Source organism: Dermatophagoides farinae, chromosome 7 (genome assembly GCF_024713945.1).
Source record: "Dermatophagoides farinae isolate YC_2012a chromosome 7, ASM2471394v1, whole genome shotgun sequence".
In the NCBI taxonomy this organism is placed as follows: Eukaryota; Metazoa; Arthropoda; class Arachnida; order Sarcoptiformes; family Pyroglyphidae; genus Dermatophagoides; species Dermatophagoides farinae.
The window spans coordinates 1145878-1164186 of record NC_134683.1 but is presented as its reverse complement, the minus strand read 5'-3'; the positions used below and the strand labels follow the sequence as shown (position 1 = coordinate 1164186).

The window sequence follows — 18309 nt, the reverse complement described above, 5'->3', positions numbered from 1 at the left end:
TGGAACTTCCGAAAGTTCGAATTGCGCAACAACAACCAAACACACACACACAATGAATTCCGAATTTCATTCAATTAACACTGTGTGTGTGTGTGTGTGTTTCATCATCAAGATGAAATTTTATATTACACACACACACACAGGTAATTTGTCATTTGATTTCAACCAACAACAACAACAACAACAAAACTTTAATTTAAATCAAAAGTTCATTGTTCTTGTATTGTATCGTTCAATTATTATTCATTCTTCGTGTGTGTGTGTGTGTGTGTAAACGGGTACTATGCACGAATTTCTAGATTCTCTAGTCGCATACACACACACACACACAGACAGCCAGAATAAATGATTATTGATTGTGAATGAGTCATTGATATGAGGTGTAATTGAATTTCTGGTTTTCTTTTTTTTTTTTTGCTCTCTTCTTTTACATTTTCTACTACCCATTCTCATTCTTATTCTCCTCCCATTTTACAAATGTCTAAATTACGGTCATTGAATTTTTTTTTTCTGTTTTGGTTTTGTTTTGTTTTCGGTCATTGATTTGATCTTGAATTTAAAATTTCATTGGTCATAATCATGATCGATCGATTGATCAATCAATCGATGATCAATTTTAATGTTGTTGTTGATGATGATGATGATTTAATCTGAAAAGCAAAAAAAAAAAAAAAACTCACATAACAAACATAGAATGAAACTGGATAATTCTGGATTTTTGTTTATAATACACACACACACACAGAGTGAAAGAATGTCATCATCACATCATTTATGTCCAAAGAGATTTACATTTCAAATCGAAATATTACACATCATTAAAAAAATGAAAAATTCATCGAAAACCATGGAATTCAAACAAAAAAAAAATTCGTGAAATTTTTAAATTTTCGATTGTTTCGCATATTCAACACAATCATCATTGTTGCTTCCTGTATTTTTTTTCCTTCTTGTTCAAATGATGACGATGGTGGTGGTGGTGGTGGTGGACAACAAACAACAGGATCTTCTTTTTTTTTTTTTGCTTCGGTCATCGAGATATGATCTTTATAGATGGAAAAATGAATGAGGAAAAAAAATGAGAGAAATGAACGAATGAATAAAATGTGTGTGTGTGTGTGTGTGATGCCTCACGATTTTTCATTTTAATTTTCGACCATTACATTGTTGATGTAGTTCATTTTTTTTTTTAATTTTTTTCAAGCACCTGTCTCTGGCCTATGGGATTACATACAAACAAAACAGAGACATGACATACGAAAACAATTTTGATGGACACAGATGAACTTTGAATAAAAATAAAAATAAAAAAAAATCCACCTTTTTGTCGTGTGTGTGTATTCATCATAATTAGATTACGTAAATGAATGAATTCTTGTGAAAAAACAGAATTTTCACCATATGAAAAGTTTTTTTTTTGGTAGAATCGAAGAATTTTTTTTTCTTCGATTATTTAGTGTTTAATTATTCATGTGTGTGTGTGAAAACTTTTTTTTTCTCATTTATTTCAATAATGATGATGATGATGATTATTGAAATAATCACAATTAACAAGAATAATGAAAACAGATTCTGGATTCTGGATTTCATTCATTCATTCATTAATCATTTATGTGTGTTGCAACAACAACAACAAGAACAACAACAAACTGAATCGAATGACAAATAAAAATTACTTCTAGCCTGGGCAATTTCCGATGAAATTGAAAATGTTTGCGAAGAAAATAGAAATTTACCTAGAACCAGATCCAAAATCATCGATTCGATTTGTTTAAATTGGTAAAACAAGAAAAAAATCAGAAACAGAAATTGAAAAGCCAAAAAAAAAAAAAAAATAAAAAAAATTCCAGGGAAGAAAAATTTTTTTAAATTGAAATTTCAAACAAACAAACAAACGGTATTTGGTTTTTGAAATTAAATTCTTTGGAATTTTTTTTCGTTTGTTTGCTTTTCCAGTGGACATGAACATGGACACATGGACAAACCTACATGTATTGCAAATCATTAAAATTCTTGGAATCTGGGCATGTGGTGTGTTTTTTTTTTGTTTATCTGTTTGTATGGGATGATTTGTCGTAAGAAAAAAAAACAAAACAAAAGAAAACATGTGTCATATATATGGTTTATATATCTGTATAATTCATCATCATCATCATTGATGTGACGAAAAAATCATTCTTTTTTTTTCTTGCTCATGTGACAATTTTTTTTCGAATATAAAACATCTACTACTAAATCCACACATACACAAAAAGAAACTGGAAAATCCGTATACAAACAGCGAAATTTTCAATTTTGAAAACAAAAAGAACCAAAAAAAAAAAAAAAATGTCGATAATCTTGACAACAGCATGTGGATTATTATTATTATTATCGTTGAAAGAGAAAGAGAGAAACCATATTTAGTTGATAAGCAGTAGCGAGAATACAAAACAAAACCAACAAAAAAAAAAAAAAATCAAATTTCCGGTAATGATGATGATGATGATGATGAAAACATCATGAACCAATCATTCGTCCAGAAAAATACAAAAAAAAAACAATGCCCATTTCCAGATTATTCTGTTTCGTTTTAAGCTCATTTTTTTTAAATCAATTTTCGCTGATTACTGAAACAGAAAAGATCCAATTTCAACATCCACCATTACTACTAATGCTGCTACGACAACGATGATGATGAAGAAAAAAAAATCAAAACAAAAAAAAAACCAGGATAATACCAAGTTCGTTGATTGGATTGATGCAAAAACAAAACACAGAAAAAAAACACATGATGATCATCATCATTAGGCGTCATTTCTCGCTTTCAATACACAGCAGAAATTTTGTGTTTGTGTTTTTTGTATGATGATGTCTATCAATACACAAGTACAAACATTGCATGCACATATTAAAACAAAAAAAAATCACATGACAAAATTCAAAGATTTCTATATTATATGGTGTTTATTATTATTGGCTTGTGGGTTGTTTTTTTCGTTTTCGTTTTCTTACCACCATTATTTTCAATTCAACAATTTTTTTTTTTGGTTTATATTCAACGACCTCGATCGTTGATGAACATAATCATCGAATGTAGCATGATTGAAGAATAATAAGAAAAATTTGTTCTAATCACAAGACTTGATGCTTGATACATACACACACACACACACATGTTTGATTAAATCATCAAATCAAATGATCCAAATATCCTTTCTATGTGAATGTTTTTTTTTTTGGTTGTTTGAATTTTTTTTCGCTTTGCCCAAGGGTCAAAGATCATATATGATTCGTGATCCAAATGTTTGTACATTCCTAAAGGTGTGTTGTTTGATTATGGCCAGTGTTGATTTTTTTTTGTCTCTGGTTCAAGGGTCATGGTTGTAAATGGGCCACAAAGTCTTTTGTCTTCTCTATCTCTCTCTGCGGCCTGGTATTTTTATATGAATGAAACACAAAAAAAAAACATGAAAATAATTTGTCTGTCTGTTGAGGTGTGCATGTATGTGTGTGTGTGTGTGTGTGGCCAAAGTTCATGAACTTGAACTCTAAAATAATTGAATTGGTAAATTGTTCAATGAATGAAAATTCTCATCATTCACAAATTGTGCTGATTTATTATTCTGCACAATTTTGTTTGTCTGTTGGTCAATATGTTTCAAAACACACACACACACACACACACAATACACTACCACTACCAGTTCTGCATTAAAAGGATATATTTTTTCGTCCACTAGTACACAACTCAGCTGTTTTTTTTTCTTCGCTTTGTGTGTGTGTATGTAGATGGATTAAATGTTCAAAACTAGCAGCACTAGCCAAAGATATACATTAATGGTCAAGACATTTAAATTGGTCGATTGGTCGATGATCATTTAAATTTTTTTTTTTTTTTGAATGACATGATTAGACATGGATGAATGAATGGATAGAATAATCTCCTCGTGTGTGTGTGTGTGTGTCTTATGTTTCATTCGTAAATTTTATTTTGTATCGATAGATTGTGAACAAAAAGAAAAACACAATTAATTCATTGTCGTCGAGTTGCCACTACTACTATCGAAATTGAATACCATCATTTGAAATGGCCACAAATTCTATATAATACCTGGTAACCAAAAAAAAAAAAAAAAATTTCAGAAAAATAAAAATGATCCAGATCCAGAATAAAATTCAGAAAAAAATGTGGTAGTAGCTAGAATATATAATTCTGATTTGGACGACCTGACAACAACAACAACAACAACAACAAAAAAAATTCTGTTATCATAAACTGCAGTGTTGTTGTTTGCAAATTGATGTTTGAACCAAAATTTTACCACTACCAAAAAAAAATTACAACAACATCACATATATATATATGTGCCACTACCAAATTATATACATATATTTTTCATTTATCGAATAACAAAAAAAAAAAAATTATAAAGGTACAATCCATCCTTGGTTCTTTATTTCCATTCTATTGAAATGAACTTGATGATGACGTTCATCATCATCATCATCATCATCATAATATCAATGAACATCTTCCACAACAACAACAACAACAACAACATTATTCAAACAAGTTCCAACAAAACACAAAAGAATAAAAAATCCAAAATCCTATGACTCTCTGTCTCTCTCTCTTTCTCATTTCGATTCATATATAGCTGAATGAGTGAGAAAGAGAAACTTGAATTTTTTGTTGTTGTTGTTATTTTTTTTTTTTATTTTCATTCACATTTCATCATTGATTTTTTTTTTTTTTTGGAGCTACTACTACAAACGAACCCATTATCATCATTCTCTTTTTGGTATTTTATTTCGAAATTCGTCTTCTGTTTTTAAAAGAAAAAAAAATCAATTTCCACTACCACCACCACCACCACCAACACCACTGTGAATGGATCCTGTTTTTTTTCTTCATTTCTCTTTTTGCTGTGTTATCGAACAAATAACAAACAACAACAACAACAACAACGATATATAGCTTTTTTTGTGGAAAAAAAATCTTCAAAAACAACACTTACACACATATACCAATTTTCATCATCGTCGTCGTCTTCTTCGTCTTCATTTGTTGTTGTTGTTGTCATTTTGTTTTGATGACTGCAAAAAAAACCACCACCATCATCATCATCATCTATTATAAAAATGAACTTAACTCTTGATAAAAAAAAATGATGATGATGATGATGATAATGATGACTGAAATGTAAAACGTAATGAAATGAAATCAACAAAACAAACAAACAAAAAAAAACAAGCAAAGCAATCTTTGTGAATCGAATAAAAAAAAACATCATTGATTATCACGTATGAACATCATCGTTGTCAGTAAGAAAAACGATTGAATTTTTTTTTTGTGTTTAAATTTTGGAAATTCTTTGTGAATGTTTTCTGTGTCAGAGGTCAGACGTGTGTTTATCTTTCTCTTTGTGTGTGTGTGTTTGTGTGTGTTTGACAACTAATTGAAATTACCACTTCATATGTCTTGTCATCATCAATTTAACCCTTTAAAGGTACGTTTCTTTTTTATGTTTGTAGAGATCAATCAAAAACAGTATCCTTGTGACCTTTTTCCAATGAAAATGATGATAATGTAGCCCATAAGCTTTGAGCAATCCAAGTGTTGATTTTTTTTCCATTATAAATTGATCATTTATTGATTGATTTGATTGATTTCTTGTTGTTGTTCATCATTAACAACAAATTCGAAATTTCTAGATTTTCTGCGTAACAATTTTAGTAGTGTTTATGGAGAGTACCAATAAAACGGAATTCAAATGAATTAACGTTGTAGTTTTGACGTTGTCGTCATCGTCTTTTTTTATATATATTGATTGATATTGACGATATTGACGATGACGACAAATCAATTGATTGATCGAATTGAATTCAATTCAATTCAATTCAATGATGTAACGAGTATTTGGACCAAAAAAAAAACTTATGGAACATTTATATTTGTATTGTATGTGTATAGATTGAATAATTTCAATTTGTGTGTATGATTTCGCAAATCAAACACCTGCTTTTGTTCATCGCCGTCGTCGTCGTCGTCGTCGTCGTCGTTAGCAGCAGATGATTTTTTTTTTGTTCACAAAAAAAAAAAATTTCTGGAATATTTTTTGTTCGCTGCTGTTATCAATATTTTTTTTTACGAATTAAATGATACGCACACCCTTTGAAAACAAACAAATCCAGTAGCGTTGCTGATGATGAATGAATGAAATTAATTTTTCCCACGTTCCTTCTGGTCGTTTCTTTTTTTTTTTTTTTGTTACCGTTGTCCTTGTTATCATCATCATCATCGTCATTATATTCTGTAGAAATTGGAACAAGACACAGGAGGAAAAAAAATTCATTATTTTTTTATCTGTTTTTTTCCCGGTGGATGGACGACGTTGTTAATTGTTTGCTCTGCTCTGTTCATTTGTTTGAGTTAAAAATTACATTTTTTATTTTTTTTTTTTGGATTTTTTTTCTTGAAATTCTGTATTTTTTTTCGCAATGAAAATTTTTCTTATCTCTTTTTTTTGTGTGTGTGTGTGTGCCTGGAATCACCTTGACAACAATTCTCAGGTAGCAAGCGAAAAACGACCACGACGACGACGACGAATGTGAAATGAAATTGTTTTGTTTCGAAAATGAAGAATAAAAAAAAGATTCATTTTTCATTTTTTAATTTCATTTTTGAAACTAAAAGTCAGTGGAAAATTTTTTTTCCCCATTTTTCATCCATTATTTTGTTCCAGAAACAAGTTCTATATGGATGTGAATGTGTGGAAATCTGATACATATACAAAACAAACAACAATCATCATCATTCAATGTAATGAAAAAGGTAAATCTAAAAAAAACACACAAGAAAACAGAATGGAATCATGATCATTTTTGGAACGATGAAAAATTTTTTCTTGTGCGTTGTGCTGTGTTTTTTTTTCAATAGTGCCTGGCACACACACACACACACTCGCAGAAACATAATGATTCTGATGATCCAAAATATTGATGCACACTATAGCTCTACTATATTGTGAAACTGGATCATCATCATCATCATCAATTAAAAATTATATGGCCACCATCTGGCCAACAAAATGAATAGTCCAACAAGTATCTCTCTCTCTCTCTGTGTGTGTGTGTGTTTTTTTTCTTTTTCGTTATTTATCAAAACGGATGTTTTTGTGTGTGTGTGTGTGTTTGAGCTTTTTGACAACAAACACACACACAACCAACTAACGATGACAAAAAACAACAACAGCAAAAAAAAAAAAAAATAAATAAAGTGTCGTCGTTTCTTTGGCAGCTCATAAACACAAACAAACAGCCAACCAAAACAAACGCATACAGAATTGTGCATCTTTATTATTATTAGTATAAAAGATGGATATAAAAAAAAATACAAGCAAACAACATGGCAACGGCCGCATCTAATATATATTATATTATTTATTAATCAACGAAAAAAACGATGTTTTTTTTGTTTGTTTGTTTATTGTGAAGACATCATCATCACGTGAGAAGAATGGTCGGTGGCCTTTATGATTAACACCCTCTATCTCCTATCTCCCACGACAAAAAGGATAGATAAAATTTTTTTTTTTGTTGTCATTTTCGTGAGAAAATTTCTTTCAAGAAAGTTCTTTCTGGTTTACCCTTCTCGTTTTTTTTTGCGGTTAATGAATTCATGAAATACAGAAACAAATTCAAATTGATTCGCTTGTAAAAACAAACAAATGAATGGCAGCGAGTAACAAAAAAAAAATTCTTGATTCTACATTCTGTGTGTGTGTGTGTGAACAAAACATCATGCTGTGTGCATTAAACACACACACACACACACCTAGTGAATATTTGCCTGTGTGCATGTGTAATATTCAAAGCCAATTTTTTTTTGTTTCCATAAACAACGATGAAAAAAAAAATATAATGATGTGATGAAAACACGAGAATAACATCAAAAAAAAGAAAGGTTTTTCAACCATACCAAAACATTGGCCAATACGCATCATCTTTTTTTTGTTGTTGCTGATGATGATTTTATGGTGGTGGTGGTGGTGGTGGTGGTGGTGGTGGTTTGTATCCATGCTGTTAACGTGTGCATGTGTGTGTTTTTTCTGGCTTTGCTTTCTCTATTTTTTTTCTTCTTTTAACACTTTATTTTCTATATATATGCAGAAATTAATATGTATTTATCATCAGTTATTGTTGTTGTTTGATTTGTTTTGTTTGTTTGCTTGAAAAAGATTATCACCATAATGACGACGACGATGATGGTTAAATGTTTGCATTTTAATCATCATCATAAATAGTCAGGGATTTATGTGTTGTGTGTGTACATGTGATATTGTCACTTTTTTTGATCTTTTGTTGTTTTTCTTGATTCAAAAAAAAAAAAAAAAAAATTTTTCTATCAATCAATCAATTATGACTTGAATTTTGTTCACTTTTTTTTCTCTATTTCTGTTTTACAGTGATATTGGTTCTCTATTGTATTCATCATCATCGATTATTTGAAACAATTTTTTGTTTTTGTTTTCATCATTTAATCAATCAATCAATCAATCAATGATGGTGATCATCATTCATTTGTTATCATTATCATTATCGTTTAGTATGCAAAAATGTTGGCCACTGTTTTATAATGATGATAATAATGAAACGATAATTATCGATACAAAACTGATATTGTCATCATCATCATCATCATCGATAATAAATGACAAAAGATAGTTGAAAATTTATTTATCACATTCGTTTACCGCAAAATATCAACACAACTCATCTCAACTCAACTCAAATCAAATCAAAACGAAACAACAAACAAACAAACGAACGAACGAATGAACGTATAGAAATTCAATCATCAATGAATGATAATAATGATTATTTAAACGATTCGTTTCAACAACAACAACAACAGCAACAAAAATCAATGACGGAAAATCAGCAACAACAATTTGAGAAAAAAATGAAAACATTTCAGGCATATTTAGAACCAAACTGCCATCGTACATATAGCTGTGTACACTGCCGTGCTCATCTTGCCAATCATGATGAACTGATATCAAAGGTAAATTGATGGAAAAATTCTTTAAATTCTTTATATTATCGGATTGTTGATGTTTTTTTTTTATTTTTAATTTTTTCACAGTCATTTCAAGGCAGCCAAGGACGAGCATATCTATTCAATTCAGTGTAAGTTTGAAATTTTTCTTTGAAAAAAAAAAAAATTTTTTTTAACTGATATTTTTTTTTTTCACAGTGTCAACGTTCAATGCGGTATAGCCGAAGAACGTGTACTACTCACCGGTTTACATGCCGTTGCTGATATCTATTGTGAATGCTGTAAAACAACACTTGGTTGGAAATATGTAAGTGTCTCTTGTTTTAATGTTGTTGTTCCAAAAAGCATTTTTATGTGTGTGTGTGTGTGTGTGTGCTCGTCACATTATTATCGATTGATTGATTGATTGATTGATATGTTCCATAAAAAAAACAAACAAACAAATGATAAGCAAAACATACAATCCTTCTATTGAAAAATTTTCCATAGGGCAATCCTTTTTTTTCTCTCTGTGTGTGTGTGTGTCTTTAAATTCAATTTGTTTTATGCGTGTGCATCGAAAACAAACAAACAAACAAAATGTGGAAAAAAAAACCACAGAACAAAATCCTATCATTATTATTTGTCTGTATCCAGGCAATTGTTTGTTTGTTTGTTTGATTGTTTGATTGATTGATTGATTGATACTTTTCCATCATCATCATGATCAGAATTGAATAAAATGTCTGTATGTGTGCGCGCGTCCCATATATATCCAAATTATGGCGCAATCTAATGAATCCATTTGGAACATTGCTGTTGTTGTTTTTGTTGTTGTTGTTATTGTAGATTCTTGATGACAAGAAAATTATTGTTGTTTATGTTGTGGAAAAAAAAATAAAATGAAAAATAAACATTGAGCTCTAGATGAATGAAATTGAAATGAAGAAAAAAAGAAAAAAGAATTTGGATGTTTACCACTTTTTTTTTTGATAATAATGATCATCATCATCATAGTGTTGGTGTTCATGATGATGATCGGTAAACACCAAGTTCGATGAACGACATTGAGAAATAAATAATTTTGAATCAATGATGATGATGATTGTACGCATGATCATTGTATGGGACCAGAATTTTTTTTTTTTTTTTTTTTTATTACGCATTATTATTGCAACATGGTCGTCGCCCTTGTAACATCAACAACAACAAATAAAAAGAAAAGTTTCAATTATAGAATGTATTTAGTAAGCCCAATGTTTGGAACCCAATATTGCTGCTATATCACATGATATATTTTTCGTTTCATTTTATTCCATACGGGCCTATTCTTGTAAACTTTTTTTTTTTTTTTTTGCAAATGTATTCGAGTGTGTGTGTGTGTGTGTGTGTGTATGAATGAATGAAGAGATTTTCTCACTGGAACACTTGTCGAATTTTGCCTTTTTGTTTCATTATTATTATTATATGAAATACGAAATCGAAGTCAGAAAGGATTAGTTTTCAAAATAGGAAAAAAAACGACGACGATGATGATGATGAATAAATATTCTGGTGGTTTATTTTTTTTTATTCATTCTACACCAGAATATATTCTCTATTTATTTTCTCTATCAATTCAATCAACCACCACCATATATATAAAATTCTGATGTGTTGATGTGGTTATTATTTGATTTTATCATAATAAAAACAAAATCACATGATGATTAAATACAACACAAAATTGATTGATAAATTATAAATCGAATCGATTGAAACCGATTTTTTTTTGGGTCGTTTATTTTCTCTTTCTCTCTGTGTGTGTGTGTGTGTGTATGTTTACAAAATAAACAAACACAATCCATAGTCCATTTGTTTCTCTCTTTTTATCCATGATTTCAAGTGTCTATATATATATGTGTGTGTGATACATGAGAAAGAAAAAAGAAATCTAAAAGCAAAAAAAAACCAATGAAATGAACCAAAAAAAAAAATAGGTCGATTCGATTTTTGGGTTTCGTCTATATTCTTCTTCTTTTCTTCTTTTTTTTTTTTGGCTTCACCAATACAAACAAAACACAATGATTTTTTTTTTTTTTTTTTGATTTCGCAATACATTTGTTTTTCTGTTATTGTTGATCAGGTGATGATGATCTTATTTTTTTTTTATTTTTATTTTTATTTTATTGAATATGGTTTTTTCTCTTTTGTTAATGAGCAACAACAACAACAACAACAATTTTTTTTTATTTGTTGATCATCATATCATCATCATCATATGATTTATCGCTGTTTGTCGTCATCGTTAACAATGTGATGATTATTTTGTTGTTGCTGTTATCGTTGTTGTTGTCGTCGTAGTCGTTTATTTTGATGATGATGATGGTGATGCCTTTACATTTCAATCTATGATCAGTAATGGTGGTGGTAGTGGTGATGGTATACAATGTGTTAAATTTTTTTTTTTTGTCAGCCTCAATGTTTTGATCATAATCGTATGATGATGATGATGATGATGATTTTCATTGATGTTGACAATTTTCTTGTTTTCAAGCTTCCTGGCCATTATATTGACACAGTGAAAGAAACAGCTGTGTGTGTGTGTGTGTATGATTTATGTACACATGAACATGCACATATCCTGTATAATGATCCAAAAAAAAAACAACAAAAACGAAAATCAATTAGAAATTTTTCGACCAAATAAAACGATTGTGAGTTATAACAATCTACATATATAAAGAATTGAATCAAAATTCAAGGACATTATTATTTGCCACCACACACACATATGTTTGAGATTTTTTTTTTTTTTTTTTTTTGGTTGTGTGCGATCAATATATTGAATATATGTGAACAAGAAAATAAAAATATTGCTGTCATTTGGTTTATATACTAAGTGTGTGTGTGTGTGTATGTGTGTGTTTGTCATCATGATGATTATGATCGATTATTATGTTCTGGCCATGTATCGAGATGATCAATCAATCAGTTTGGTTTTTTTTGTTCATCACCACCATCATCATTTTGTTCTATTGATGCATACGTAAATTATTTTTGTTTTTCTGTACGATTCTCTACATAGAACAGAATGAAATCAGAATCGAGAATGAAGAAGATGATGGTGGTGTTTTCTTTTTGCTCCAGAACACAGACACACACACACACAAAACCAGAGGAATAAATTCACGATAAAAAGGTGAATGATCCTCTATCCTCGATCATATGATGATGATGATCATCATCTTTTGCGCCTTTCTCTTTTCCCCCATTTAAAACATCACCACCACCACTCCCTCGTTCATTCATCAAGACCAGTTTCTTTCAGTTGTTTTGTTGTTGTTGTTGTTGAATTTAACTTTGCACACAAAGTTCATTTAGTATAGATTTCTCTAAGGTTCTTGAGAAATTATTGTCGAATTGAACTTGAATATATTTTTTCGCTTCATATCATTGCTTAGTAATCATGTAATGTAGGTGTGTGTGTGTGTGTATGTTGTATTCACAATTCTCAAGTGGTTCTCATCAATTTTTTTTGTGAATAATGCAAAGAAAAAAAAATCGAGTTTGGCGCCCAAATATATAGACACTAAGGGTTAACAAAACAATGATAATGATGATGATGATTGGCGTCCATTAGCGTTGGTTGGTCGTAGTAGCAGTGGTAGTGGTTGAATATTTTTTTTTTTTAATCCATAAGAATCTCTATATATACTACGACATCAAGTACGACGACCTCAGTATAATATGACTTATGATTCTGGATTTTTTTCCGTTGACTTTATTGTTGTTGTGAAGCTGGTTTTTGTTGTTGTTGTTGCTGTTCTCTTTATCTTTTTCCACACAGCTACATGATTGAACAATGTACAATGAGATGAGATTTTATTTTTACGGTCATTGTTGACCGATAATTCAATTCACCTGTGTAAAAAAAAGGTTTATACATTTTTTTTTATACAGTAACTCGAATTGATTTTTGTTTTTTCGATTGATCAATTATTTGGGTCATTTATGGTCTGGTCGATGTCGGTTTTGTTTTGTTTTCTGTTTGGTGGTATAGGATTGATTGATTGATTGGTCGGTCAGTTGGTACAATTGAATTTGAATCGATTGAATTCAATTCAATTCATAGTATAGCATATCGTGGATAGAGAGATTGCCAATGTGGTCCAATGAACCGAAATTGATTTTCATTTGTTGTTGTGTGATACACAATTGAAAACATACATTTTAAGGATTATTTTCATGTTTAATATATTGTCTTATGGATTTTCATTATTTCATGACTTTTGCTTCTGCTGCTTAGTGATGTTTCTGTTGTCATATGGATAATGATGATGATAAATATCAGTTTTCAGGGATTAAATCTTCATCATAGGATAATATCCAGGAAGTGTGTTATACATTCGAATATATAGATTTTGTTTCATAAAAATTTTTTTTTTCATTTTCAATTCATTTTTTTTCTGAAATGAATTGAATTGGATTGGATTTTTCATTTTATCTGCTTCTGATGCTGTGGTGGTTGACATTAATGATGATGATGGTCGTTGTCATCGTCTTCGTCGTCGTCATCATCGTTGATGCTAATCACAATGGACAAACAAACAAAAAGATTAGATTTTTTTTGTCTCTCATTTGATTTATTTATTATTTCTATGAACAAGAAAAAAAAATTCGAATGTTTATAATTCGACTATTTCGACTTTGTATCATTGTTTTGTATTATTTTTTTTTTTGTTTGTGTAGGATGATGACATAATGATCATTTTTCTTCTACTTTGTGGTGGTTGCGTAGGTTATTTCTCTTCCTGGATTTTTTTTTTTGTCATACACACAATAAACCATCCATTGATCATTTAACGATGATAAATAATGATTGTATTCGAAATTTTTTTTTTCGTTTCATGGTTCAAATAGATAAATGATGATGAATGTGTGATTGTGATTGAGTGGAAATAACAAAAGTTTCAATAGTGTGAAAATAGTTTCTATTGGAACATTCATAGTGGTGGGAGTGGAAAAGAAAAATTTTTTTTTTTTTGTTGTTTTTGTTTGTTTGATTTCCATTAATCCAATCCACAATCGGTGATGACAGACAGACGTATATGTAGAGTTATTTTGATCCATTTTTTTTTGTTCATTCATAATGATCCTCTCATTTGATGATGATGATGATAACCTCATTAATTCAAATTATTCTATTCTATTCTATTATATGCCGGTCATTTCGTAGGCGTTTATATATATGATCCTATCCCATCCCATTTGTTTTTTATTGTTGTTGATGATGATGATTTTTTTTTTATTTTTTTGGTCTAATCGGTTTTTTTTGTCTTCCATTTATCCCATCATTCAGGAACATGCATTCGAATCAAGTCAAAAATATAAAGAAGGCAAATATATAATTGAATTGGCACATATGATCAAAGAGAATGGTTGGGAAGAAGAAAATTCTGGTCATAATATGATGATGAATAATTCTGATAATTACAATCATAATCATCATCAACATCAACATCAACAGCAACCATATTATAATCATCATCATCAATATTATAATCAACAACAACAACAGCAAAAAGGTGGCCATCTTAATGGTAGTAATGGATCATCATCATCATCATCATCTTCGTCATCTTCGACATCATCTTCATCATCATCGAATGGGTGTGGTGGTGGTGGCGTCGGCGGCAGTGTAGGCGTTGGTAGTATCGGTAATGGTAGCCTATCATCAGCGATGGCAGCAGCTGCTGCTGCTGCAGGAATACCCGGTACTAGTAATAGTCCAGCACATGGTATTCTTGCTGCAAGTAATAATCTGGAAAAAAGACGATGACATTCAATTTATGATGATGATGATGTTGATGATTTGGAATGATTCAATTATTATTATCGATTCAATACGAATAATTCATTTGGTAAAGTGAAACATAACAAAAAAAATCATCATGATAATCAATGTGACATCTAAATATTCATCATCATCATTATCATCATTTTGTTTGGCTATTTTTTTTTCTCTTCACTTTTTTTTTGTTTTGTTTCATCTAACCTTTCATCCACCCACACGCCCATACACACACACACAAACACACATATTTTGCCTAATGTCTTTCGTAATTTCTCATCATCATTATCATTATCATCATCATCATCAAATGGATCCATCACATTCGATTCGATTATCGTTGAACACATTTGAAAATTCAACAATTTGAACAAACTTTCATTTCTGGGGAACATGCACGACATCTATTGGTCTATGGATGATGATAATCAAAATTTTATTCATCACGTGTAAAAATTAAAGAAAAAATCGTCATTCGCACACACACACAAAACATCACATCATGTATCATTTTTTTTTTGGTTAAATTTCATTTTTGTAAATTTTTGAAGAAAAAAAATTTTTCATCACACACACACCTATGTATGTCATTCGATGTATTCGTCAATGCTGAATACCAGCCATCGTTGTGGTCACAAGGTAAACCGCATTGATGAATGATAAAATTTTGAATTTTTTTTTCTCATTGTTTCAGATTCTGTGTACCTTGTGTTTGTTGGTGTGTCACCCTTATTCTTTTATTGGTCTCCTATATATATCGTTTGTGGCCAGAATTTAAAATTTGATTGATGAAAAATTCTAATCACTATACACACACACACACACACGAATGCCTATCCGGTTTTGTTTTTTTCCTTCTCATTCTACCCTTAACATTTCAATTTGTTTCCATGTAAGTATTGTATTATTGACTTTTTTTTCATTTGAATTAATTTCCGTTTTGTTTTCGTCTTATAGATAAACAAATCTATCGATTTATTATCGATCTCATTGATTTATATATTGTTGTATATATATTATAATGATTAAATGCCATATATATGATGATTATAATAATCAATAATCAATATTATAAAAAAAAACTTGCCTCGCCTATTTACTCATTCATGTATCATGGATCATCATTACATTCAGATCGCAAGGTGTAAATATTTGCAGCTATATATATATATTGTAATTCTGATTCATTCAGAATAATTCTGTTTGAATAATTCTACAATAGAAAAATAGATTTGAAATATATACGTTTCTCACACAAATAAATACACACACACACTAAGACACAGAATATCAGCGAAATAATTTACATCTTGAACCAGTTCGTTTTTCTTTTCTGCAAAAAAAAAACACATTGATCCATGAAATTATCATCATCATCATAATCATTGAGAATCATTCATAAACACAGACACAGACACACACACACACACGCATATATACCATATATAAATGTATAAATATACGAATATATTACCTGCATACGATTCATATGATTCATTTGTGGATATTAATGGAAATATTATATTATATATATATAATTGTGATAAGACATACACAATAACAGACAAACATTGAATTTGAAAGTGACAAAAAATAAAAATTTCGAAAATTTAAATTGGTCACCTCCATTACCAATTTTACTTTCTGGATACAACCAAATGTTGACCATCATCATTATGATGTTTTTTTGTTTCCCGGAAATGAAACATTATTTTTTCCAAGTGTGTGTGTGTGTGTGATATATGGTTTTTTTTCCTGGTTGCATCATCATCAATTGATTGATCGATAATGAACTAATAATAACACTGATGATGTGAAATCAAGTGCATTAAAATTATATTTCATTGGTTTTTGTTTGTTTTTTCATTGTATTTGGGAAAAAAATAATGAATTATTGCTCAGGTTCTTGCATGGATTAAAAAGAGTGTGTGTGTGTGTGTGTGTGTGTGTGTGTGTGTGTGTGTGTGTGTGTGTTTTTTTTTTTTCCTTTTATTTCCACCAACCACATCACATGCAATGGAAACATAAAAGATGTGTCAGTATCTGTATTGTGTGATCGCCTGTGTGTAATAAAGTGTGTGATATTGAAAATGTAAAATTAGGATAATAATAATAATAATAATAACAATAGTAATAATAATAATGTATGTGTGTAGATGTGGATCATGACGTGTATAATAATGTATGCAAAATTAAAAAAAAAAAAAAATGTAAAATTAAAACGGTAAAATAAAGATAATAATATAATTATTATAATATAATATATGTGTGTGGATGTCAAATCGTGTAAGATGTGTAATAATAACAAACAAAGAAAAGAATGAAACGATAGTAATAAAAATATAACAATGTGTGTGTCCTATGTTGGGTGTGTGTTTGTGCCTGGGTGTGTGTGTGTGTGTGATTTGTGTCCTATGTGTGTGTGAAGGATTATATGTTCGTGGTGATTCATGTTGAATGGCTATTAAATTTCGCTATTCCATCCACCACGGCTGTGATGAAATCGCGCCAGTCTTCGGTCAGTTCGTTGGACGCTAGGATTTTTTTGATGTCCAATAGGTCATTCGGTTGGATATTGTGTTTGATCATTAGTAGATGCCTCTCTCGGGCCCACCCGTCACAATATTGAATTACGTGTTCCATGGTTTGAGATGAGTGACCATCACATGGGCATTTGTCATCGTTTGCTATTTTAAATCGGTGTAGATAGTGTTTCGTCGGTCCATGGCCGGTCAGGAATTGGGTGATTTGTTTGGTGGATTTTATCTTTTGGTCGAATTCTTTGATGATGTCAGTGTTTGGCAATAATCGGTTGGTCCATCTCCCGGTACACGATGTAGCTGTTCTCATCATCCATTTCTGGTTCGATTCTTGCCGGCACAGGTATTTGAACGACGATATTGGTATGTTTTTGTAGATGGCACTGGTTTGGTTTAGTGTTGTCGCTCCTTTGGCTAATTCGTCTGCCATTTCATTCCATTTGTAATTGTTATGTGCCTTAATCCAGTGCAGCGTTGTTGTGATGTTTTTGCCTCTTAGTATGTCAATTTGTTTGTTTATGTCGAAAACAATCGGGTGGCAGTTCATCCGATTGGCTATTGATTCAAGGGATGATTTTGAATCAGAGAAGATGCTGATCGAGCTGTAATTCATTTGCATGCTTCTGCTGATTGATTCTTTTATTGCAATCAATTCAGCCTGAAATACTGAGCAACCATCAGCTAGTCTCCATTGATGTTGCTCTATTACTTGACCATTTGCTGTGAACACGCTTGCAGCTCCTGTGCGATTATCTAGTTTGCTGCCGTCGGTGAATATGTAGATACCATCCCCCAATATTTTCTCATCTATCTGGTTATGGTTCAACATTTGCGTGTATCCAGTTCTGACACGTTCTCCTGGGTGCGGTAATTTAATTGTCGGCACCGGCATCTCTAGGTTCCCGAAGCATAGG

The 18309-nt window shown here is 30.6% G+C and overlaps 1 protein-coding gene across 3 annotated transcripts; it reads left to right on the top strand.

The window, feature by feature from the left end:
* The first annotated feature begins 4729 nt into the window (after positions 1 to 4729).
* LOC124496616 (uncharacterized) lies at positions 4730 to 16470 on the top strand. Of its 3 annotated transcripts, none has more exons than XM_075732752.1 (7): positions 4730 to 5492; positions 8451 to 9049; positions 9131 to 9174; positions 9242 to 9350; positions 14364 to 15494; positions 15550 to 15747; positions 15813 to 16470. In XM_075732752.1, exons 2-5 carry the CDS (start codon positions 8846 to 8848, stop codon positions 14841 to 14843), a joined length of 837 nt encoding a protein of 278 aa, XP_075588867.1. In that variant the 5' UTR covers positions 4730 to 5492; positions 8451 to 8845; the 3' UTR covers positions 14844 to 15494; positions 15550 to 15747; positions 15813 to 16470. The 3 variants fall into 3 exon arrangements, with proteins under 3 accessions (XP_075588867.1, XP_075588869.1, XP_075588868.1); XM_075732754.1 differs by having other exon boundaries at positions 4925 to 5492; positions 15627 to 15747; XM_075732753.1 differs by lacking the exon at positions 4730 to 5492 and having other exon boundaries at positions 8177 to 9049.
* Positions 16471 to 18309: the final 1839 nt, after the last annotated feature.

Bases quoted from the DNA above. Each gene is read 5' to 3' on its own strand.
- LOC124496616 (XM_075732752.1), top strand. From the start codon at position 8,846: ATGAATGATAATAATGATTATTTAAACGATTCGTTTCAACAACAACAA. The intron at 9,050-9,130 runs GTAAATTGATGG...ATTTTTTCACAG, and splicing joins ATGATGAACTGATATCAAAG to TCATTTCAAGGCAGCCAAGG. The intron at 9,351-14,363 runs GTAAGTGTCTCT...CCCATCATTCAG, and splicing joins CAACACTTGGTTGGAAATAT to GAACATGCATTCGAATCAAG.